General features: G+C 39.7%; 1 protein-coding gene across 2 annotated transcripts in view; it reads left to right on the top strand.

Annotated features, from left to right (window-relative positions):
* The window catches only part of SMARCC1 (SWI/SNF related BAF chromatin remodeling complex subunit C1), a 92,020-nt gene that overhangs the window by 37,454 nt on the left and 30,282 nt on the right, over window positions 1-24,284 (top strand). For both annotated transcript variants that reach the window (XR_012652490.1, XM_075042880.1), the window contains exons 15-21: window positions 1,316-1,387; window positions 5,696-5,809; window positions 6,465-6,618; window positions 6,936-7,049; window positions 9,231-9,290; window positions 14,490-14,748; window positions 15,317-15,478. Coding sequence is in view for 1 of the 2 variants with exons in the window: in XM_075042880.1 (XP_074898981.1) it covers window positions 1,316-1,387; window positions 5,696-5,809; window positions 6,465-6,618; window positions 6,936-7,049; window positions 9,231-9,290; window positions 14,490-14,748; window positions 15,317-15,478 (935 nt within the window). In the remaining variant the exon portion in view is untranslated. The remainder of the gene's footprint in view (window positions 1-1,315; window positions 1,388-5,695; window positions 5,810-6,464; window positions 6,619-6,935; window positions 7,050-9,230; window positions 9,291-14,489; window positions 14,749-15,316; window positions 15,479-24,284) is intronic.

The raw sequence follows: 24,284 nt of genomic DNA on the forward strand, positions 1-24,284 counted from the left end.
GTGCCATTCTGCCCATTTCTGTCTCAAGTTACTCTAGCAAGTCCTGCATTTTTGAGACTTTTTTTATAAAATGGAAGGGTTTTTAATCTTGAAGCTATTTCCTCAGTAATAGGTGGGTTAAATCTTGGGTCCCTCAAAGAATTTGCATATTAAGATCTTAGAAAAGAAAAAATGAGTTGACTAATCAAGTTCCGTATACTCTGGCTGTTTACATAAATTATAATTTTGATTCACAGTAAAAACCCTCTTATATATCGCATTATATGCCATGGATAACGCAAAATGATCTTGTTCATTTGTTGCTGGTAGAACTCCACAGATGCAATCGCCCTGCAATTAAAATGTTTCAGGACCAAATGTCCTTATTTGTTACAATAAATCATATAACTTCCTCCAGTCTTTTTTTAGGAAATATGAGAACGTGATTCCATAAGTTTCCGCAGTGCTATTGACACTGTCAGGCTAGTAGTATGTGCAGATTGGAAGATTCTACTAAAAGAACATTTAAACTTAAATACTTTACTTGGAACAGCTATGGGAGGAAAAAAAAATGTATTTGTCAAATAACTAAAGCTGAACTTTCTGTGATCTTTACCTTAGTATATTTTATATAATGCATAGCATCTTATGTGTCATTAGTTCTGCTCTTCCATATGTGGTCAGTTTTTGTTCTGTATTTCTTTCTTGGAGTGCAAAGGGAAAGAATTATTTTTAAACAGTGTTTAGTTGCTCCCAATATCCATACTTTGGATTTTATTTTCCCAATTGACCAGGGAGGTACTAGCTACTTTCTTGAAGCCAGTCTCTTACCTGACTTGTGAGCACTAATAATTACTGTAGATCCAACTTTGGAGTTGGACTCAAAGCACTTACTTGTACTTCCATCTTCTAAGTATATACCATAAAAGCTTGGGTTCTTTGAGGTATTGGTACTTTGCTGAATGTTTGTCCTAACTAGGTTGGAGAATAAAGATACTTCTGTCAGAATTTGGAACTCGTGAAGGTACAGTTGGAAATGGGCTGCTGCTCAGTACTTTTCAGAGTTTGATTAGGGCAGCTTTGGGTGTGTATTTTTGCTTTGATCAAGGACTGAATTTCGTGATGCTTTTTTAATGCAGCTTTGGTTATTTGATGAAATAAGCAAATTTCAAAGGGTCATGCTAGAATACTAGGGTTTCTAAAACCAAATCAAACCAACACCCCCCCACCCCCCAACCACCCTTGCTATTCTCCCTCAAAATAGTCATTTGAAAGTGTGCAGAGTACTCCAACATTATTTAGTCTTTGGCATCTGAATTGTGTATTTTTGTTACAGTATTCATGTGATTGAACGTCGTGCTCTTCCTGAATTCTTCAATGGAAAAAACAAGTCCAAGACTCCAGAAATGTAAGTAAAACGTGTGAATACAGGTGTATAAGAGCGCGGCAAGATAAAGGAGCTTCCAGTTTCATGAATCCTGTGGTCGCTTCAGCTATGCATGTGTTAAGCAGATACTGTCTCTAGGAGCATGAAAGAAGGAAAGAGCACCTGTACAACCACTTCTTGTAGTTTGATAATGTCTGTGCATTATTGTTGTAGAGGTAAAAGGTTAAATATCAAAGCAGTAGTTAATAGTGGTTATCCAGGAAAATAAAACTAGTTTCTCCCAAGTAATATTGGAACAAATTCCTGCACTTTTTTGTGTGGTACAAGACATGATCATCTCCCAAAGGCATCTGGAAAATTTCATGATACTGTAAAAACTTAATAATCCTCCTTTATTTTTCTCTCCCTTCTCATGGCATGCTGTATTTTTGAGACTCAGGAGTTTAGCATGTAAGCACTGATCACAGAGTTTGTTGTAGGATGCTGTGTCAGGCTGTGGAATGGATTTTGCACAGTTATCTCTGTTGATTTCATGGTTCCCTGAGCAGCTGATGGGTAATTCTGAAAGTGTAGGTGAGGGTCAGAAAATGAATCTTCACAGGCCTGAGATGTAACTGTGCTTTCAGATATTAGGCAGTCTGATTTAAATCGGGGAGCTGGAGTTGTGTGTTGCAAGAAGAAAAATATTTTTTCTTATATAGCTGTTCCAAACTGTCTAGTGACATTTTAATTCTGGCCATGCCTGTTAAGTCTAGGTGGAGTTATCTCACTTGAATTTAAATCCAGTTTGTACCTGTCTCGTCTCCTTGTGGGATCTAGTATCTACTGTGGAACTTAAGTGTTCTTAATTCAGAATCATACACTCACAGCTGTTTGAACATCTTAAACAGCTTCAGGGAAGCTGTTTAAAACAAATGTAAAAAAAAAGCTGATTATTGTCTTGAGGTATTGCAAGTTTTTTCATACGTTGAATGATTAACTTGTTACACTGCTAAGATCAGAAGATAAGCTGCTGATTTTGCATCAGATGCTTATCTTGAGAATCTACTGCAAGGCTTGTTATGTGCATTAGTAAAAGTACACCTCCCCTTCTCTGAGAATTTTTCTGTTATAACAGTAAATTTAGTTATTCAGAGCAATCATAGAATCATAGGAGGTTTGGGTTGGAAGCCACCTTAAGGGTCATCTAGTTCCAACCCCCTGCCATGGGCAGGGACGCCTTCTACTAGACCAGGTTGCTCAAAGCCCCATCCAACCTGGCCTTAAACACTCCCAGGGATGGGGCATCCACAGCTTCTCTGGGCAACCTGTTCCAGTGTTTCACCACTGTCACAGGGAAGAACTTTCTTACATCTAATCTAAATCTACCCTCTTTCAGTTTAAAGCCATTACCGCTTGACCCATCACTACATGTCCTGGTGAAGAGTCCCTCCCCATCTTTCTTATAAGCCCCCTTTAGGTACTGGGAGGCTGCTCTAAGGTCTCCCCGGAGCCTTCTCTTCTCCAGGCGGAACAACCCCAACTCTCTCAGCCTTTCCTCACAGGAGAGGTGTTCCAGCCCTCTGATTATTTTCGTGTCCCTCCTCTGGACCTGCTCCAACAGGTCCATGTCTCTCCTGTGCTGAGGAGCCCAGAGCTGGATGTGGTACTGCAGGTGGGGTCTCACCAGAGTGGAGTAGAGGAGCAGAATCCCCTCCCTTGACCTGCTGGCCACACTGCTGGTGGTGCAGCCCAGGACATGGTTGGCTTTCTGGGCTGTGAGTGCACATTGCTGGGTCACCTTGAGCTTCTTGTCAATGGGTCCCTTGGAAGTTGGGAATGTTCTTCCTTGGAGTCTTTCAGGCCTTGGTGGACAAAGCCCTAAGCAACCTGGTCAAAATTCAGTGCTGACCGTGGTTTGAGTAGGAGATTGGCTTAGAGACCTCCTGAGGTCCCTAACACCCCAAATGGTTTTCAGTCTATAGTCTTTACTCACAACTTCTCTACATGTCTGAGTTGCAGAGGTAACTATAGCTGTATCATAGTGTTTCCAAAATGTATTTGATCCAAAATGTATTTGACACCAACTCTACTCCATCAGTTTTACTATTAAGCATATTTTTGGTTTGGGGTTTCTAGGACTTGGAGTCTAAGACTGCAAACAGATTGAATTGTGGAAGAATGCTTATCTTCCTTATTTGCCATTGATGTGGTCATCACGTGTAATCCCATGCTTCCTTTTTCAGTTGACATCAAAACATCAGGTCTCTTGATACTCATCCGTGAGCTGTGACTGGTTATTGCCTATGAGTGAAGCAAATTAGGGACTCCTCCCAATCCTAGAGATGTATTTTTGTTGCCATTTAGGGATTGTAGGAGTAGCATGTGGTCTTTGCTTTGTGTTTCCTTTTAAAATAGAATAGAAACATCCTTCTGAATGGATATGTTTTACCTCCAGCTTAGTTTTCAGGCCAAATAAAATACCATGTTTCAAAAGCTAACACAGGTTTGTTCTTCTGACAGTAGTGCCTGAGGGCTGGTTTCTGTCTTAAAAGGGATTTTAACTAAATACTAGTTGACTTATCTTTCACGCTGTTGACAAGTTTTAGCTGATGGGTCATGTCATTGTTGAAAACAGGCTCCCTTCAGGATAAACTTTAGGGATGTTTCTGTCTTAGGCTTCTCTCTTCACCTAGTAATGTGACCTTAACTAATAAATATTAAACTAATTTCTGCAGCCAGGACAGCTTTAAAGTACCTATTCTTGAGCGGGTGGTAACCCAGTTGTCTCCAGGAGCATTCAAAAATGTTCCTGAATATTCCTCTATGGAAGGAGCTCCCTTTTTGTTTCTTGCTTACCAAACATTCAACATGGAGGAGCCCAACACCTACTTCATAACTTTTTTTCCCAGCAAGTTTCATATATAGTTTGGGCAGAATGAAGATGTGGGATTTTGGCAGGAGTGTGTACTTGCAGCATCTGTCTGCTTATGTCTTGCATGTGAAAGGCATTGGTGTTCCATCTCTGTATAATTTATATTTTTGGTTACCAGTTGCTTTTGCACACTGCATGTAAGAATTTTCCAAAGGCAGAAATCTGCTTATAATACACTCTTTTGAACACATCTTTGCATAGGATACTTACTCGTATTTGGCAGATGGGTTTTGTTCTATCTAAAGAACACGGCTAGCAATAATTTTGTGGTAGCTGATTTTGTTCTGAACAACTTGTATTAGGAAGCATTAGTACACTCCAGAAATTTATTGGAAAAGCCTGCAAAGCAATGTCTACAGTGCAGGAAATGGGCTGAACCCCAAAACCTGCTCACTTGGACTGTTGTGCACTGAAATATGGGAATCTCATGGGGGTCATTTCTGCTTTAACTGTTCCTAGCTCAGTGAGTGGGGAGTGCTGTGCTGGCTTCTGGGTTTTTGCCCTCTGCTTTTCAAAGATCTTGTCTTCTCCATTTTGCTGTTCTCTAACCTTTCCTTACTGATCTTTTTATGCATTTAAAAAGTCCACATGTAGAAACAGTAGCATCCATCCAGTGTACTACTACTGGTTTTTCTGCATAGTTGTTTTTATTCCAGGTTCACAGAGGGGATTGATGAGGATTATTTAGCCTGTTTCCATGTGAAGACCAGACCCTAGTAATTTTTTGTGTAGCTAGTGGTCTGTTCAGTGAGTACTTGGTTAGTGACCAAGCTACAGCTGTAGTCAGAGTGATTTGGAGTGGGGTAAGAATATATTTTTTACCTATTTCCACCAAGGATGCGATGTCAGTCTTTTAGAAACTGAGGAGATATGACCATCTACACATCCCTGATCTTTGCATGTATCACATGTTTGCAGCAGAGGTGCAGCAAAGGCATGAGACTAGGTGCTTACTTTCCTCTTTGTATTATTTGTGGAAGAGCAGATGTTTCAAGGAGTTGTCCTGTCTTCTGACACATCTGTTGTAGACTTATTACTGCTGCTTTTGATTGCAATTTTCAAAGTAGTCAACATAGCCATTTGAGTTGCTTAATTTTTTAATTTTTCTTGCCCACGACTATTTGTGCACTTTGTAATTTAAGTGTGCTTCAATATGCTGCTAATCCAAATACAGACAGAATCCAGAATGAAACAATCTGCAAGAGATGGGTCATATTCAGTATATGTATTTATTGTAAAAACAAATTCTACTTACCTATTGCTTTTGATACTGATTTGTAAATTTCATCAATAAAAATTTTCTGTTGCTGTTTGCTTGTCAGCAACACAGGTGTTCGGAGAAGGTGAATCCTAAAATACATTCTGAACTTTGTTAGACATCAATGTACATGAACTACGTATCAATCGTCTTTCAGATACCTGGCTTACCGCAACTTCATGATTGACACCTATCGCTTAAACCCTCAAGAGTACTTGACCAGCACTGCCTGCAGAAGGAATCTGACTGGAGATGTGTGCGCTGTCATGAGGTAAAAGCCATGAATCTGTCAGCCACTGCCTTCACTTTAACAAAAAGAAATAGGAGCTGTGTTAGAAATGCAAGTGGTCCAGTATGACAGCATAGGTGTGGGCAATAGCCATCGTGCTGTTGATTAGCAGTTTCCCCACTTTTATGGTAACCAGACTATTTTATACTGTTCTTTATTTATAAGATTCTGTCTGCTTGCTGAACCATGCCTACAGAGTTTGGATCTTGACTTGTGATTATTTAGGTTCTGATGTTTAGTAAGTATGTGGAGTTTTTTCAGAAATTCTGGTTTTGCAAGTCAGTTATGTCAGTTGTATGGTTGTGCAGCCCTCACAGTCTGTACATTGTCTGCAAATGGTTCCATGCATGCAGCCCTAGCTCTGCTTTGCCTTTGTCCTTAAGTGATTTCCTGTTATGTATAATCAAAAATGTCATGTTTTGTTTTAAGCAACATGCTGAAGTGCAGTCAAGTCCACACAAAACTCACGCTATGTGGTTTGTATTGCTATTCATGATTAGTGAAGGATTATAGAAGCTTCTGGATTTGTGTTTGATCCAGAAACATGAACTTCTTCCTTTGCTGTCTCCTTTCTGCAATGTCAAACACAAGCAAGGCTTTAGTTATTCAGATTTTAATTTGTCACGTTGCTTCATAGAGTACATGCTTTTCTGGAGCAGTGGGGTCTGATTAACTACCAAGTGGATCCAGAAAGCCGTCCCATGGCAATGGGCCCTCCCCCTACTCCTCACTTCAATGTGCTGGCTGATACACCCTCTGGACTTATGCCTCTCCATATCCGCACTCCGCAGGTGAGCCCCACAGGTTGCACTAACGTGTGTTTGCCTTGGCTCTAGCCGGTATACATCTCAGTAGAATAATTTGTGCATGATTTGTTGAAAGGTTCGCTTTTTTTGTCCATCTAGGTTGAGAGTTTCAGGTAGTTAGAATCTCCAAAACAAATCTGCTAGTATTGTGTGCAAGTGATATTATATAAAGTCATCTCTGTAGACTCATGTTCAACTTCTTTGTTCATTCAGTCCATGTGCTGTTCAACATTGGTCTGAAAACCTTGAAAAACTTTCAATTCCTGCCTCTCTCATCTTTCTCTTGTAATGTTTGTTCACAGGTTCCAGCTGCTCAGCAGATGTTGAGTTTTCCTGAGAAAAACAAAGAGAAACCTACTGATCTGCAGAACTTTGGACTTCGCACAGACATTTACTCAAAAAAGACTTTAGCAAAGGCAAGTATGTTGAGATTTTTTTCCCCTGTGCCTTCTGTTAAGCTTTCTTCCTCAAGTGTTGTCCACTAGATGACATTGAGACAACTTCTGTTACATTTCTGTTCTAGATTTCTTCTGTCTCAGTGTAGGACACTAAGACGGTTGTGTTGTCTTTATTTCTACAAAATCTGATATCCATGTACTGTCAGTCTTCAGACGCTGAACTCTTGTTATGGTATTGCGTATTTTACCTGAATGGTTCAGAATGAACAAACTGTCCAATAATTCAGTACGGAAACTTGAGATCTTTCAGCAGGGTCTTCAACTATCCTGTTTTCCAAGTCTGAGCAGGGTTTTCCAGACTGAGGGAACTAGAAAGTTGCTCGATTACAAAAGTTGTCACAAAACCATTGCAGGGGATGTTTTGGCACTGTCATTGCAATGTATTACATTGGATAGTTAAAGTTTTGAGGTATCACTGCAGTGATACCAGTAACTCCATAACTTCTTGCCTTTCTCCTGCTGCCTGATACCTGCGTGTGTACCTGATAGTGCTCAGAGGTGTTGCAGGAATACCATGTTAGTACTTCAGCATAGCCTTCAGTCTGGAAAGTCTGCAGTGTTCTGCTGAGTAGTGCCTCTCTTGGGCAGACATCAGGCTAATTCTATGTAATTGGTTTCTGTAAGTACAGTGTTCATTGTCCTAAGAGATCATGAATTAACTAAAAAAAAAACAAACCACAAAAACAGTAAAACAAAAACACAAGAGATCAGGATTTATTTATAAACCCTGATTTCATATCACGTTTCATGGATTGACTTTTTCACTTAGTTTAGGGAGGTATAAATATTCACCAAATTCATAAATCTTTTACTGATTCTAGACTCTGGTTCTGTTTACAAGCATCTATACCAATGAAGTTGAGCCGATTTGTTTGCAGAAGTTGATTTCCCTTTTTGTTTTATGTGTGTGGCAGTTGTTTTTTTGGCTGTTCATACCAGCCTGTTTGAGAACTGATCAGCTGCTGGATGACTCACTTTGATTAATGTGTTCTGTTTGGGTTAATGATCTGTCTGAAATGCATCTTGAGATAGGATAGATTTACTTATCCTAAATACTCTTTTCCTTTTGCTGTGGTCTTGCACAAAGACATCCCATCTAGAGAATGGTCTTTCGTAAGCAGGTGACAAGCTGCTTTGGTCTTTATTTGGCATGTAATGGATTAGGGTGTCTGTAATCACAGAAGGGGAGGTTTTCACCAAGAGTTTTGTAACTTTTAGAACATCTCAGGAGTTAACCATGAGGTATAGATTTGGGAGCAGCAACCCTTGGAGCAAGTGGTTGCTGAATATGCTTGCTGTAATTAATCTGTCTTTTCAGATAGCTCAACTCACTTGTAAAGATTTATTTTCTTTACCAAGTTACTGATGAACTTTTAGATAAATGAACTTTTTTGGATCAGCATGCACCTTACACAGTCCAGTCTCTGCCTTGGAAGCAAAGGTTTGATGGGGGCTAAAGTTATGTTGACATAAACCCTATTCTGTTGAGAAAGGTGCCCTTTAAGCTGGAAGAATCCTAAGGGTGCCTGAATCGAGTAATACCGTCACCTCAATGGACAGCAGCCTCCTTTGGCTGTATGGCAGCTGGTGAGGGGGTTAGATACTCCATTGTGTCTGGCTGCCGCTGTCCTTCGGTGTGAACTGTAGAATGCTTCGTGTAAACTGCTTTGTTCTTGGCATAATTTTACTGGTCAAAGTCAAGCTGACCAGAATGCCATCAGCACTCCTACTGGTTTTTATTATTTAGGAAAATTATCTGTTCTGTTTGTTGTATGTGCAAGCAAAGATACCTAGGAGCCTGAGAAAAGGGTACAAAATCACTTTGCTTTAGCTTGGAATAAAAGAGGAGTTGCAGGTTCTCCTAGGTGTGTTGGGAAGGTGGGATTTGTAGTCCCCAGCCTCCACAGAAACTGCAGCAATATACTGACCTGTGTGCCTTAGCTATGTAAGTATATCATGTGAACTGAACTGCTGTATGAGATAACCAGGGATTTGTTAGCTGTAGTAGGAAGATTGTGAAAGGTACATGTTTGAATGGATTGAATAACAGATCCTTCCCCTTTCCTTCTTAATGTTTTCTTTTCAAAAGTTCTGTGCAAAGAAACCTGTATTTCACTTTGGTTTTCCTGTCTTTTGTAGAGTAAAGGTGCAAGTGCTGGAAGAGAATGGACAGAGCAAGAGACATTGCTGCTATTAGAAGTAAGTTAATGGAGGGTGGGGGCTAGGAAACCAAAACATGCAGGATATTACATGCTTTAAAATCAACTTATAGGTTAATAATTTTTTTTTTGAAGTGGAGTTAGGTGACAACTGCATGCTTTTACAGAAACTGGGATAGCAAAGCAGAGTTTATAGTGGGAAGCAATCTCTTGAGACCCAACTGATACAGCTGGAGGAGGGGGGTGGTTGACTATCTGTGTATACAAGGCTGCCTTTCTGTCTGTTGTGGTTATGGCTTTTGAATTGGTTAAAGGTTACAGCTTTCGCTCCAAACCATATCTCTTTATTTGACCGTCATGGCTACGAGAATGTTAGCACTAAAAAGAGATGGCAGTAACATCTGTGTACTAGAGGGGCTTCATGTACTTTATGGTTCAGTTCTATCTGACTTGTATCTGCAAAGCAGAAATTAAGTGTTTAAGAATGTTTGCAGAAACTCAAGAGCAGATCTTGCAGTGCAGAGGTCTTTTCATTAACAGAAGTTACTAACAGTATGAAATAAATGCTCTTCAAGTAATGGTTTACCTGCCACTAAGATGAATATTTTGAAATTCTGATAGATTTAAAGGTTCCTGGCTATGCCATAGCATGTTAAGGGAAACTGCTAATTTTTGAAGTTGAAATAGTTAAGAAACAGATGAGTCTATTTCCTGCCTCCTGCCACTAAGAAGGGAAGCTCTTTATTTGGTAGCTGTTTAATCCCATACATCTACTCATTCCTTTTGCCACAAAGCTGCACTTGATATATTCTTTAAGCTTTTTCTGAAGTCTACAAGAAATATATATGAGATGACTCAAATCCCATTGATACTGTAAAAATGAGGTCAAAGAACTGTTAGCACAGTGGAATCTGGTCTTTGTCCCCAGATTAAGCAATCTGATGCTCTTGAACCACATGGTAATTGTCAGGTCTCTTGGAGTTCCAGTCTAGGATGAAAACCATCACATGAGGTGCGCTGCAGAATTATGTTCTAGTCTTTCACACTCACATCAGGGCAGCACTGTTTTTCATAGCGCTTTGTCAGAAGAATCTCGGTGGCCTGAAATAATTAATGTGCTGCCACTTCCTATAAAGAAATTATCATCTACCTAGCTTTCTTTTACAGGAACATTTTATTGACGTAGAGGTTGGGTGGTTGATTTTTTTTTTCCTTGTATGAAATTCAAGGTTCTGGTATAAGAACTCCAGTTCGGGGGCGGGGGGGTGTTCATTATTACTTGGAGAGGGCTTAAAGCAGACTGCAGTTGTGTGATTGTTCTGGCTTTTTTGTCTTTACATGTGTCAGTAAACCCATTGAAAAGTTAATTTCATAAGGAAAAGCATGGACAATGGATCTTGACAGTGCTTGATGGTGCTGAACAATACTCAGCTTCTGTGTGTGGCTTCTTTTCTAAGCCAAAGTGCCTAATCAGCAGTGTACTTTGATTCAGCCTTCAGAGATATGGAAGTGTGTTCATTAAACAGCCAAAATAGATTTTGATTTTTTTTACGTTAGGTTGATACACACTATTTAGCTGATACTTTTCTATTGGCACGTGGAAGAATTTTGCTTATAGGGTGAAAACAGCTAACATGTCTTTCACAGCATTTTTGTATGGAGAAACAAGACTAATATCGTGATATGCTGGCTTCTTTGCTTACTAGTAGTATTATTTAAAATTCATTCTTTTGAAAGTTTGTAGCTTATGGTCATACGTAGCAAGTAGTAGCCTAATGAAATAATCCAGGTGACATATTCTTTGTTTTAAAATAATAAAACAAAAAACCTCTAAGTCTTGAGATTACAATTTTATTTAATATGAGTTTAAATTAATAATGGTTTTTGTTCTTCATTCTTCGTGGATTTAACCTATGAATAAATCAGTAAAGAGTATATCAGTTCAAGCATAAGTAATTCAGCTATAACAAGCCAGCTCAGTCCAATTAAATCCTCAGGGTAGCTTTGGGCAAATATATATGCAGTGGCGTTCCAAAGAATAAATCTTATCTAAAATAATTATTGTCCTTCTGCCTGTTGACTGAATAAATTGGGGGCAGGAAGTACTGTTTCCCTCCCAGAATCATCTTCCCTGTCACACTTCTTCTCCATATCTCCACGAAGTACTATTATTGCATAGTTAAGTGCATTTTCAGCTATTTATAGTAAGGACAACTGTTGTGAGAGCTATTTCGTCTAGCAGAAAAATAACAAGCAATGAAGGAGAATGAGCAAAAAAAAACCCTGCATGGCCATGAAAAACAGAGCTGATCTAATATGCTGGTGTGATTAAAAATGGATAGACAGCGACACATAACTTACAGCACAGAGATGAAATTAGGGAAAGTGAAATGAAGGTTGAATGTTGAACAAATATTTCCCCATGAGTATGACCTAGTGAACTAAGCAATTTCTCATTTCTTTAAACACTTGGGCAAGATCAGACAGAGGTCAGGAGAAATGTTCATAAGCAGTTAGGGACCATTGATTCCTGCAGTATGGACCAGGCTGTCCAATGTAGTCTGTCCTTGGTTCATCAGGTTCACAGACCAGTTTATTCTTTCTTCTGAGCTTTCAAAACCCATCGAATTGTCTAGCTCGTGGTCTTTAACAGCTCCTGTATTGTTCTTTCCATCCAGCTGAGCTCTGCTGGAGCGTAGTGTTCCCGTAGTCTGGTACTTGCCCAGCTAATCTTACACACAGTGTTTTGAGGGAAGGTTCCCTCAAAAGACCGTATTCTCTCCATCCAGTGTATCTGAAGGTATTCTGGGGTTTCTTCCCTCCTTACCACACAATTTAAGCAGTGAGGCCTAGCTATGAGAGAGAAACTTAAAACTTCAGCCAGGTAAAGCTTAAATCACTTTCGGGTCAGGGGGGCTAAAAAACTCCTCCTTCTGCAGACAACTTGGTCTTTTTTCTCCAATTTGTTCAGTGCCTGTTGGATCGCTAACACTTTCAGATTTAACTCATCTGTCTTTTTAGTTAGTCCACTTCCACATCTTTGAAAATGCTACTCAGTTTGCATTTTTCCCCAAATGACCTTCAACACCCATGACATGCCCAGGGGTCCTGTTCAAGTAGACTACTTCGGCTTTGAAGAATTCTCATAGCTTATGTTTTAGCTGCAAAAATGCTGAAACACTTTTCCTCCAGAACTGCTGTGAAGAAAACAGTATGTTCAGAAATGTTTTGTGTTGATGAAAAAGACTAGTTTACGTAGAGTCCTGCAGGCGAATGTCTTCTGAATGCACAACCTTCATATATATAGTAACTGGTTTTATGGAAGTGTGGCTTCCCAGATCAGGGAACTCCTAACACATGAGGCTGATGGCTCAGTTTCAGTCTTCTACTTGTCACTAGTAACTCTGCTGAAACATCCAGCATATTAACTTTGTGTATTTGTGTGTACTACCCAGACTTGATGGATGTGTCCTCATCATGATGTCTGATAGATACAGTCCAGTTGAGTAGCTCATTTGCTCTGAATTCTCCCTTTATGCTATGAAAGGTTGTGCATGTGGAAAGTTAAGTCAGCCTTGTGTGTTACCCTGGAGGTTGAGATTTCTGATAGTTCTCAGCCTTGTGGGAAAGAATTGAAGTATTGAAAAGGCATTAACTTTCTGTGTTCTTAACATTCATGCTTAAATGGATATACTGCTTGGTTGGGGAAACTCAGTTGTCATGGGTAGTTAGTTGAGGAGGGTGATTTCTGTGTCTTCTAAACTATATTATACCTGCAAGTAGGTGCCTTAAAGTCCAAGGCAGCCTGCCTGATGGCCACCAAGTCAGCAAGGATATATCATAGGGATCCTCCAAGCAGTCTAATAATTCCTACTTCAAACTCTCTTCTTTCCTCTCCCCAAGTTATTGCTAAAACACCCGCGCTCGCTTGCTGTGCAGCAGCACAGGAGCTAGCTACCTTTATGTTTGTTGTAGGGTAAGTACAGTGTAAGTAAAGAACCAGCTTGACTTCCTGGCCAAATATGTTAAACTTAAAAATGAGAGTGGGATCTGCAACTCAAACAGAAAGGTGTTTACCACCCTTGCTCAGGTCTCTGGTATTAAATATTTTCAGAAGACTTCTGTTATGATTGTGAGATGCAGATCCCATTTCCGTTTTTAGGTTTAATGTATTTTTGCCTAGGTCTCAAATGGCTTTTTACTTCTTCTAGGTGACTGGACCATGAATCATCTCAGTAATGTAAAAGTTAATGGTTCAGGATACTTCAACACTTATTTTATGCTATCCAAACGCTTAAATAACTAAAACAGTTTTCAGGAAAAAAAAAAAAAAGCACTTCTTAAGGGATAATATTCTATTAGGCTACCACTTTGGGTTTTTACAGTACTAATTTGTTAGTTTTTCAAAAACTAGTGCAGGGACTTCAGTAGCTCATTGTTATTAAATTGCTTTGTTAAGACTTAAGTAAGTTTAAAAGCGACTGAAATTCTGAATTACAAAATCTTTTATTTAATCTGGAAGTTCTTACTTTATCAGGTGGCTTATGTACATAATAATGATTTGTTAACCTGAATGCATAACAAAAATCAGACTGGTTAACAGTTGCTAGAGAACTTATCTTTTCTGGCCTCGTGATACAGAATATATTTTCCTCTTTTCCCCTGGTATATTGGTTTGATGCTCTTTCATTTTCATAACATCTGTTAGATCTAAAAACTGGACTTTACCATCATAGCTAGTATATGTGTGAGATAAATATTGTTCCTGCCTCAAAGGGCTTAGTGTGTTAAGACATAAATGAGAAAACACAAGAGTGCCCTCAGGGGGAGTAGTTATGGGAATTAAAAGAATTGGTGAGACTTGGTAGGATGAGCAAACTTACTTCTCTGTAAAGCTTTTCATGTGAAAGCAAAATGGGGAAACACTAACTATGCAAATATTATTGGTAAATCCCAAATCTTCTGACAATTCTTTTTGCTACAGTAGCAGTATAAAACTTGTGTGATGATCCCTGCAGCTTAAATTTAACTGATGTCCCAGTGAGATGTTCATATTTCTTATGCAGAATAGTTTTGCTACCAGAAAAAATACGATTTTAAATAGTTGTCTGATCCTGATTTATTGTTCCATCACCAAAATAACTAGTATTGAAAAATCTTTTTGTATAAAGTAGGTTTGTGTTGGGTTTTTTTCCCCCAGAGTAGTCAATGTATATTCAATGATTTTTGTCTTTTGCAGGCTCTGGAGATGTATAAAGATGACTGGAACAAAGTCTCAGAGCATGTTGGGAGCCGTACCCAAGATGAATGCATTCTCCATTTTCTGAGACTTCCAATTGAAGACCCCTATTTGGAGAACTCTGATGCATCTCTGGGCCCGCTGGCTTACCAGCCCGTACCTTTCAGCCAGTCTGGCAATCCAGTGATGAGTACCGTTGCTTTTCTGGCATCAGTGGTGGATCCCCGGGTGGCATCAGCCGCAGCAAAGGCTGCGTTAGGTACGGGTTTGCCCCAGCAATTTTTTTCGCCTTGTCTCTACAACTTTGCCTTTTGTTAGTCTGCTCTTAAAAGCAACTGTTTCTAGAGTTTCTTAAGGATGAGTAATAAGTTGTAAAAACAAATTTACATGTATGTAGAAAATGGGTCTACTGATATCCAGTTTTGTGTTCAGTTGTTATCGAAACGGCCAATTTAAGGCAAGTTAGAATAGCCCTTAAAGGCCACTGAATGTCTAAAGATGGCTTGCATTCCCCTTTTGTGCTCACTGACTATTGATAGTGTTTGCAAGCACCACCTAGTAGTTGGTGTTACTGTGACCACTCATTAATAGTTCCTTTCATTTTCCTTATTTTTCCATGTAAACCACAATTTTATAAAATTGGGAAGAGATTCTTTCCTACTACATTTGAGAGAGAAAATTAACTACCAAATGCAGAAGAAGGAACTTCCATATTTGAGAGTTCACTTTGTCACGAGATTTACCTGCACATTGATCGGAGAAAAATGTAACTTTTAATTTGCATTAAAACCCTCACAGTATAACATTTTCTGTGTAATTTTTAACAGAGGAATTTTCTCGAGTCAGAGAGGAGGTACCACTGGAGCTTGTTGAAGCTCATGTAAAGAAAGTACAGGAAGCAGCAAGAGCCTCTGGGAAGGTGGATCCAACGTATGGACTAGAGAGCAGCTGCATTGCCGGAACAGGTCCAGATGAGCCAGAGAAAATCGGTAGGCTGTCCATCAACATGCAGAAATTTCTACAGATGAGGTTCCTTAGGCATTTTCTTCTGACTCATAATAAACTGTAAGTTTACCTCCAATAGGAGGTGGAAATTGTAGGTAATTCCACAGGTCATTCCACTTGTGCTTGCTGCAGGATTATTAACTCTTGACACTGAATTAATGAACTTAGGACCAGCTTTAGTTTTAGAAATCTGTTTTCCTACTCTTGCTACATGGAAATGCCATTGTTTGGGATGCACAGAGTTGAGCGAGCAAAAATACCAGAGCAGAACATTTCATCCTAATTCTGTGGGTATTAGTTAGAGGATGCTGCCTTTCTAGTGGTATAGTTATGGTAAAGCAAACTGAGTTTTGTTGGCTCTTTGTGTTGCAGCTGAATCTATAATGTTATATCACACCTTTCAGTAATCAGTTTTAATGTAGGTCTTGTACTCTTGAGTACGCTGCTAACCATGGTGGTAGCAGAAGAGAAACTTTTTAGTAAATGGTGGGCTGGTACACAGTAATGCCACAGTTCTTGGCTCTTGTTGTACATTATACTGCCATACTAACAAGGTCCTGGTTTAGTGCTTGGTTTCAGTTGAGCTATTTTCTGCAGTATTCAGCAAGTACTCTGGTATTATGTCTCTTACCTGAAACCTTGATAGGTGCAAATTGTTTATTCATTACTATGGAGAGTAAAAGCATATATTGTGACAGCTGTCTATAAAGTGAAACCACTTTGTGTAACCCCTTCCTGTTTATTTTGGTTCTCCTTCAACAGTAAAATGAGTAGACACGCACAGTTTGCTATATACCTACTGACTTTCCCAAAGACTTTGATCTCTTCAGTTTGGTACAGATCTACCATCTTGTCAGTAGATCTTTTATTTTTCTCTCCAGCATTGTTGGCTGCTGTTTTGTTCAGCTTATCACAAATCATTTTAGTGAATTTAGTGATTAGATATTTAAAGGCACTTACAGCTTTGGGTAAAACTGAACAGAATGTAAACTAGATTGACTGGAAGGTTTGATTTGGGCTGTGCTTGTGCATGTCATAGTTGACCTGCTGTCACCCTGTCTAGAGACATGAGCAAGGTGCCAGATTGTGTGATGGGATCGTAAGGGACCCGTGTGTTCCAGTGCTCTTCAGTTATCAACTCCTAGTAATACAGGTGAAGTTGCGGGTCTACTGTTTATGGTACTTAATGTCCATTGTAAAACTACACTTCTAAATTAGATTTAAAAGTACTGCTTAACTCATGAAGATATTTTTAAATAGAAAAGAAGTTAACAGACCACTCAATCCTTCTGTCACATTTTTTAGTTCTATGCTCAGTGGAACAGACTTGATGTGAGGCAGCTCAGTGTTTTGAGAAGATGTGGAGTATATGCTTAAAGGGGAACGCTAGCATCTGGAATATCTGCTTCTCCCTGTTCTGCAGTGCTCTGTTGCCCAAAAGTGACAGCAAGAATTGAAGCTTTGTTGAAAGGGCAAGGCTTTGGGGTTTATTTTCAAGTCTGCTATAAAACAAATCTAGGTGTTATTCCATCTGGGACCAAGTTTAATTTGATAGTTATTTAAAAATAAGCTCAAGTTAAATTTTTCTTCCTGGAGCTTTGTTTCCCTTTTCCATATTCCCCAAGTACCAGCATCACTGTAGTAAGTTAAGGACCTCTGTAACATGTATGCTACTTTGGGTCTTAATCCTGCAGCACGACCGTGGAAGTTTACCATTGCTAGTCTGTAGGTTAGCCATTTCTCTAGGAGAATTTGCGCACAAGTTGCAGATAGAGATTTTGAAGTGCTTGTCACTTAATATGGGGAGTTTGGAGAGCAGATGACCATAACACGATTATTTCTGAATGAGCTGTGTGGTGAGTTCTATAAGTAATACTGTCCTGTTATAGTTAATGCGATTTGTATTGGGCTGTGACTAATGGAATAAATTAGGACAACAGCAGATGGTTCTCCCTGGGGGAGCTGCTCAGCAAGAGTGAACTGGGTCACTCAACAATCTGCGGTGCCTTCCACCACCAAAACAGCTTTGCACTGGAGGGCATGGGGGAATCCATAGGTTGCACTTGCAGAGTTGTGTTTAATATATTGAAGTATAGTGTTGTGGTGTGTGCAACTTCTGAAATGGAGCTGTGTTTTTTGCATGGCTAGACCTGAAGTTTTGTATTTAAATGTTGCTATGGAGAACTAAAAATATCTGCTTGGGGTTCCATACCATAATTGAAGTTCATCGGTTGTTATATTTTAGAAATAAATTATATCACAGCTCCATCATAATTTTAAAACTCTTAGTATTGGTGAATTACAGGCACTATGGAATGCAAAAGGGGAAAATATGACTGGAACAGATTGCAGGAGCTTACGTTAATATCCAAGAAACTCCTCTTTAAGTCTTCGTTGTTAGTTTTTCTAAAAGCTGATGGTGGTTCCTTTTAAATTGATACAGTAAGGCTTCAATAGAGTTAAGAGGAGACTCAAGTGGTTCAGATGCTGTGGTAAGCATGATAGACACTGTCTTTTGCTTTCCAAGATAGTGCCCTACTGTAGGTTAGAGTACGGTAGATGAAGATGCTCTGCATCTGTTTTAGTAAAACTGAATTGAGGAGAGCAAACAAGGGATCCTAGCTCCTCAGGCTATCGATTTGGCTCCAGAGAAGGGAAATAGTCAGTATGTCTGTGGTACTTAGCAGTTTCCATTAAGTCTTCACTGAGCATGTGCACTTTCTTAATGACTTTCCAAAGGTGGTTAACTACATTGATTGCATATATGCCTGTGTTGGAGGCAGTTACTTGTGCATTTTAGGTCTTATTCTAACAAGTGTTTCACTGAAAGTATTTCTGCTGACACAAGTGTGTGGATGCTTCAAGCTGTAGCTCATCTGTTACAGTAAACACTGAGGGAATGGTGGTCTGATTTACTGGCTCCGCTAAAACTGTGAGCGACTTAAGTGGATGATTAAATTTAACATTTTATGGATGATTTTGTATCATTCTCAAATACACATACTAGAAAACTACACACAAGTATACATACACAGGAGAAGTTATTTTGCTTCATTTTTGGCAGGATAATTTCTCTCATGGTCTCCAGGGTGTGCTTTAACTCTGAAATAATGCAAACGTTGCTAAAATGAACAGACTCCAAGTACTTCATTCACTTTGCACGTATCCAGGTGCCTGTGAGCTAGTTCTGCACCACTGGAGAATTGAGGCCATCAATCCTCTTGTGATGAACTCGTGCAGCTGGCACGAAAGCTGCAGCAGCTTTCTGTGAACTCTCCACCCTTCTCTGTGGAAGCCCACCTGGTTGTTATGCTGTATGTCCATGAGCTGCATGAAGCAGAAACAGAGGAAGCTCTGACGGCTGTGGAGTCATGACTTACTGTGGAAAATGTAAATTACGGTTTAGATAATAGTGTAATTATCATATTCAAACCCAGGAGTTTTCCATAGCTATAGTATATTTCCTTTCAATTAAATACTAATATTCAAGCCTGACTTCTGACAGGTGGTGTGTGTTGCCTTAATAAAAACAGAGGAGGCTAGGATGTCTTGAGGGCATCTTTAAACTATTTGCTGAGTTGAAACTCACGCTAGTGATTCTGTGCATTTCTGTGTGGGATTTTGCTTATTGTTCTTCTGATGACAATGGAGGTTATGTATCTGCTCATGCTGCAAGTGTCTGTTTGCTTGTAATGCAATAAATTCTTGCCATGGAAATATTTAATAGTTTTACTTGTTGACTTAAAGTCAATTTAACTTCTTTGTAATGTCACTGGGCTTCATCAGAAGTCATAAGTTCTTCATGTACTAGAAAACAGGGCTCTCTGTTCTTGGAGATAATAGGCAAAACAGAACAAGCTTCCATAGAGACAGAAAAAATTTGCTGCTTCAGGTATGGAGAGGGGCATGGAGAGGCAATGTTCCCTGGTCTGCAAGTGGTTTCTTGTTTCTCCCTCTTGAAAGATGTCTTGTGGTGTCTCACAACCATCTGCTTCTTGCTGATTTAAGAAGTACTGTTAATTTGATTCCCCACATCCCGCAAGGTATAATACCAAACCTGCTGAAGAGGGTTAAAGAGCAGCATTGTGCCATGTAAAAGGGATTACAGGGTCTTTCTCATTAAAGGTAAGTCTTCAGCTTTTGTAACAGGGACGTGTATCTCCAACTAATCAATTCTGTTTTCATTGTCTGTTAGGTATTTTCATTAACCTCATTAGATCATATAGAAAAATCAGTAAAGTTGTGTTCATATCTAACTGAAAGGCAGGAGTTGTTTCTGTCATTCTCACGCAGAGTCAGAAATGGTTTGGGTTTTTTTCTGATCCTTTCTTGTTTGAATTAGAGATTAATTTTTATGGGGCTCTTAATTGTTTTGAGGTACTTTCAGCAGCCTGTAATTTAGAAGCAAAAACCTGCTTCAACCCAGGTAAACTTATTTAACCCCTAAACTAATAATTGATAGCTTTCATTTTCCTTATACATGTAGTATTTCAGCATGGCCCCCTCGACGTACACAAGTGCAGAATGGCTTATTCCAGTGGGAACTGCAGAGGCATAGCACTGTCACTGCAAATAAGAGCTTAGTAGCTAATACGAGACAACAGTTTTCAAAAACCATTGACTACAACCTGCCTAAAGTTGTCATCCTAATTTTAAAGTAACATTTATTATTACAGCCAGGACTAGAAAACCTAAGTTAAATCAGGATATTCACAATAATCTTACTGTCATACATACATACCTTCTGACTCTTTGTAGCTGAGTATGTCCCTCTAATATAAAAGAACACTTTGTTTTGGAAAGTGTCCATCAAATGTTTTGTGATGCGAGGGAGAGTCCAAGGGCAGTTTTCCTTACTGTGAGATGCTTTATGTGCTTTTTTTCTTTGAGAAAATTTTCTCTAAAGGTTGGATGGAAAGGAGTTTGTCTTTCTGGGGTGTCCTGTTTGCCTTGGAACTTCCTCCGCAGCAGTAGTCGCTTGACAACTCTTACCATGGTCTACAGATTGGTCTACAAATTTTTCCTGAGAAGCTGTGGATGCCCCATCCCTGGAAGTGTTCAAGGCCAGGTTGGACGGGGCTTTGAGCAACCTGGTCTAGTGGAAGGTGTCCCTGCCCATGGCAGGGGAGTTGGAACTAGATGATCTTTAAGGTCCCTTCCAACCCAAACCATTCTATGATTCTATGAAATAAAAAAAAGGAATGTTTAATAAAACTTGCCCCAGTACTTGCAGAGAATTAATACCAAATGCTTAGAATCTATGATAATGCTTGACATGTATGTAGTGCATCATAAACCTACACAAACTCATTCTGCGCTCGTGTCTTCAACTGCCGCAGCAACTCACGCACTGCTGGACGCTGCTTTTCTGAAAAACTTTACCTTAAGATGGGAAACCTTGAAATGTGTTGTAATCAGAAAACAAACCCCACCACATTCAAAATTGAGTTTAGAGTAGAAAGGCAGTTCAGTCTTACCCAAAAGACACAAGAACAAACTGACTTTGTGAGTAGAGCAGAAAAGCACATGTCTTACAGGACTTAATTTTATGGCATTTGTAGGGTCAACTTACACAATTATTGCCTTACAGCTTTCTCAGTGTGATTCAGAATCTAGCAAGGAGTATTGTCACCTGTGAAGTTTTGCATTCCTGAGCAAATCATGTGTAATCGTGTGACAAGAACCTTCTAGGGAATTTTTTCCCCTCCCTTGGAGTGTATATGTGAAGCTGCAGGTTTCTGTGGGAACTCATTTGGACTAGAAGCCTTCAGCAGATGAGGTAGTAGCCTGATGGTTGAGATGCTTGCTGCTGATATGGGATGCTGAGACTTGAGTCTGGAGATTTTAGTCTGGAGAACTTCAGCTTCAGGTTCTCACCTTCCAGAAGAGTGAACAAATTATCAAGTCATTAGCTTTTAAGAGACAGAAGCCTCACTGTTCTGACTTAAAATTGTCTACAGACTAGTGCTTTTCTGGCCAGTTTCACTCTGACCTGGAGTTTTGCATGAAGCAGAACTTAAGAATTGATCTACTTCTCCCTGTGGTTAAGTTTTGGGTTGTTTATACAAAATTACAGACTTTTTTCTTTCAATTTCACAGTATCCCAATACTAGGAATCTTGAAGTTCTTCTTGTTTGGGCTAAGCCACACCAGAATGAAAATTTGTGTATTCCTGTGCATTATTTTTGTAGTTTGAGCTCATGATCTTCCATTCTACCAACTCAAGCACACTTGGAGTGTTCTGTACTGTTTCCACTTTTTTTGCTAAAGGAGAGAATAAAGCTTTCTTTGTAAAGCTTTCTCTTTTGTTTACTAGGAGGGATGACACTTCTAAGCCCACTTTGGAGCTCCGCTTCTAGGCTTGAAATAGCTGTGTGACAAAAATCTAATCTAGATTTTCCCTGTGACATTATTAGGTCACTAAATCCTAACTCTGAAATAAAACTTCTGAGGAGGTATGTCCCCAGTCTCCATAAATTGAATTATGGTGGCAGATACTTCAGATAAGCAGGTTTTTTCATCTTAAAATAAGCCAAGAGGAAAACCATTATCTTTCAGTCAGACAGTTTAGTATGTTTTTCTTATATATGGAAGGGACTTTTGTAAAAACTTCTCTATAGTTGTTGTTGTTAAAGCAAAACACTCTGTACACCTGTTTTTCTTCAGTGTAGCACAGGGGAATTACCAGTAAAATGGGGATTACTGAAAATGAACACCCAACGCAGCTAATGTCTTCAGAAGCTTAGAGATGGATCAGGGCTTTTCACCAGCAGTTTTATATTGGTATGGCAGCATGTGTTGGAGTCCATGATCTAAATAAGCTCCTTCTTTAATGTCCCGTACATTAAATTGTACTAGTGTCTGTTCTACAGAACAGAAACGAAGATCCTAGACAAGGCGTATGAGACTGTGCTGACACTTCCCTCTTGTCCATTCTTGCAGAACAGCTGGGTGCTGCAAATAAATCAGGATTTCTTGGACTTTTAAATAACCCATATGCAAAATACCAGGAAGTAGTGTTACATTATTCAGACACCTTCATGGTATTCTCCATCAATATGCTTGTTGTTATCCTCTTATCTCAGAGGCCTGCTATTTTAGTAGGAACATTTAAACTAAATGCTTTGTAAAGGAATAACTTAATGAATTAACTAAGGACTAGTAGGGAGAGATGTGTCCTAAGCACAAGAATATACTAACTGCTGTTAGAACACTCACTTCTCTCCTGAGGTGCATGCATCCAGTGCATGGTACCAGTGATATTTTTTTTTAATTATTATTTTTATTTCTCTTTTCTTCATTTTGGTCTTGCATGTGTACCAGTTAGGCTGTTATCTAGTCTTCTGTTCTGGATGCTGAAGTTAGATGGGATAATAACTGGTCAGCTGCTACTCAAAAAGCAATCTGTAACGCAAGGGTGCCTGGCTCTGTTTTGGCAGAACTCTTCAGATATCTCTGTAATAGCTATTTGAATGCCAAACAGACAGTAAATAAGAGGTTACAAGCTTGAAGAGCTCAGTCTAGCCAGCCAGAAAAAAAACAAACAAAATGAGCAATAGCAGGAAGCCCATAGCTGTGTATTGAAGCTAAGGTTTTTTTCATGCTTGGTGGTAGGGCACTCTGGAAGTGCTTGTGGTCAAGGTCAGGCTTTTATGGGTGTCTGGCAAACTTGTTTTGGGTTCCAAATATGAAGGCGTAAGAGGCAGTGGGTGCTGCCCGGACCCACACATCCACGGCAGTGAGAGAACCTGCCAAGTGTCCAAATAGCTCATATTATATACTTGTAGCTTCTTATGACTGTTTCCCAAATGACTTGTACTCTTCTGTTGTGATCTCTGAGGAGAGGACGACTTCTTTGGTCGGACACTAGGTAGAGATTTTTGATGACCAGTTCAGAACTGGAGGCTGCAGTGGTGTAGGCGAGCTGCCTGTGCTCTCTGTAGAGGTCTCTTCCTGAACATGTGCTTGGCACGCTTCTCTTTTTCCATAAGGAAGTACTTCATGACTCCAGCATGGGAACCTTGGCTTGGACCCGGTCGGTCCTGGCAGAGGCTGTCACGTGTGATTCCTCTGAAGATTCAGGTCATGGTGTAAGGCTGAGGCTCCACCTCCTGGAGAAGTCCAGGGAAAGGTTATTGCCTGGAGAACCCAACTGGTGGTGTTACGGAGAGCCCTGTTGTAAGCAACATCTGCCGGCAATTCTTGAAGCCACTGGGGAGAATTAAGAGCTCACCCAATGCTGTTATATTCTTCAGCATTAGCACTGAAGGTGCAACTTGGCTGTGGTTTTTCAGAGCATCTTGGAAAGCATGCTTTTAAAAAGCAGGGAGTTGAGCAGGCTATCCTGTGACAACATTGTCAGGAGGTGTGTTCGTTCATCCTCAGCTCTGTTTCTTATTTGTTTGTTTGGCTATATTTTGGATGCAGAGGAAACTTGGAGCTTTCAGCTGGTAATTTATGTGCTTTTCTTGCCTTATATCTAACCAACAACCAGCTCTCGTGATCAAATGTGATTCACATCTTATTTAGCACCTAACTAGGCAGCTGCAGTTGGGCTCTTGAGGAGCTGCAATACTGCTTTTTTCAGTGAGAAGGCAAAGAAAGTGTTAGGGTTTAATTTCGATAATTTCATTGATCCATTTTCCAGTATAAACCCACAAGTATTGGTGGTATTACAGCTGAGGAAGAAGCAAGAGAATGAGTGGTCAAGGTCTGAGAGGACCGTCCAGGAATAGTTCTATTGTAGCACTATACCTTTGGGGCCAGATTCTTTGATTTAAGCTTCATTGT

Source organism: Buteo buteo, chromosome 2 (assembly GCF_964188355.1).
Source record: "Buteo buteo chromosome 2, bButBut1.hap1.1, whole genome shotgun sequence".
NCBI classification, from domain to species: domain Eukaryota; kingdom Metazoa; phylum Chordata; class Aves; order Accipitriformes; family Accipitridae; genus Buteo; species Buteo buteo.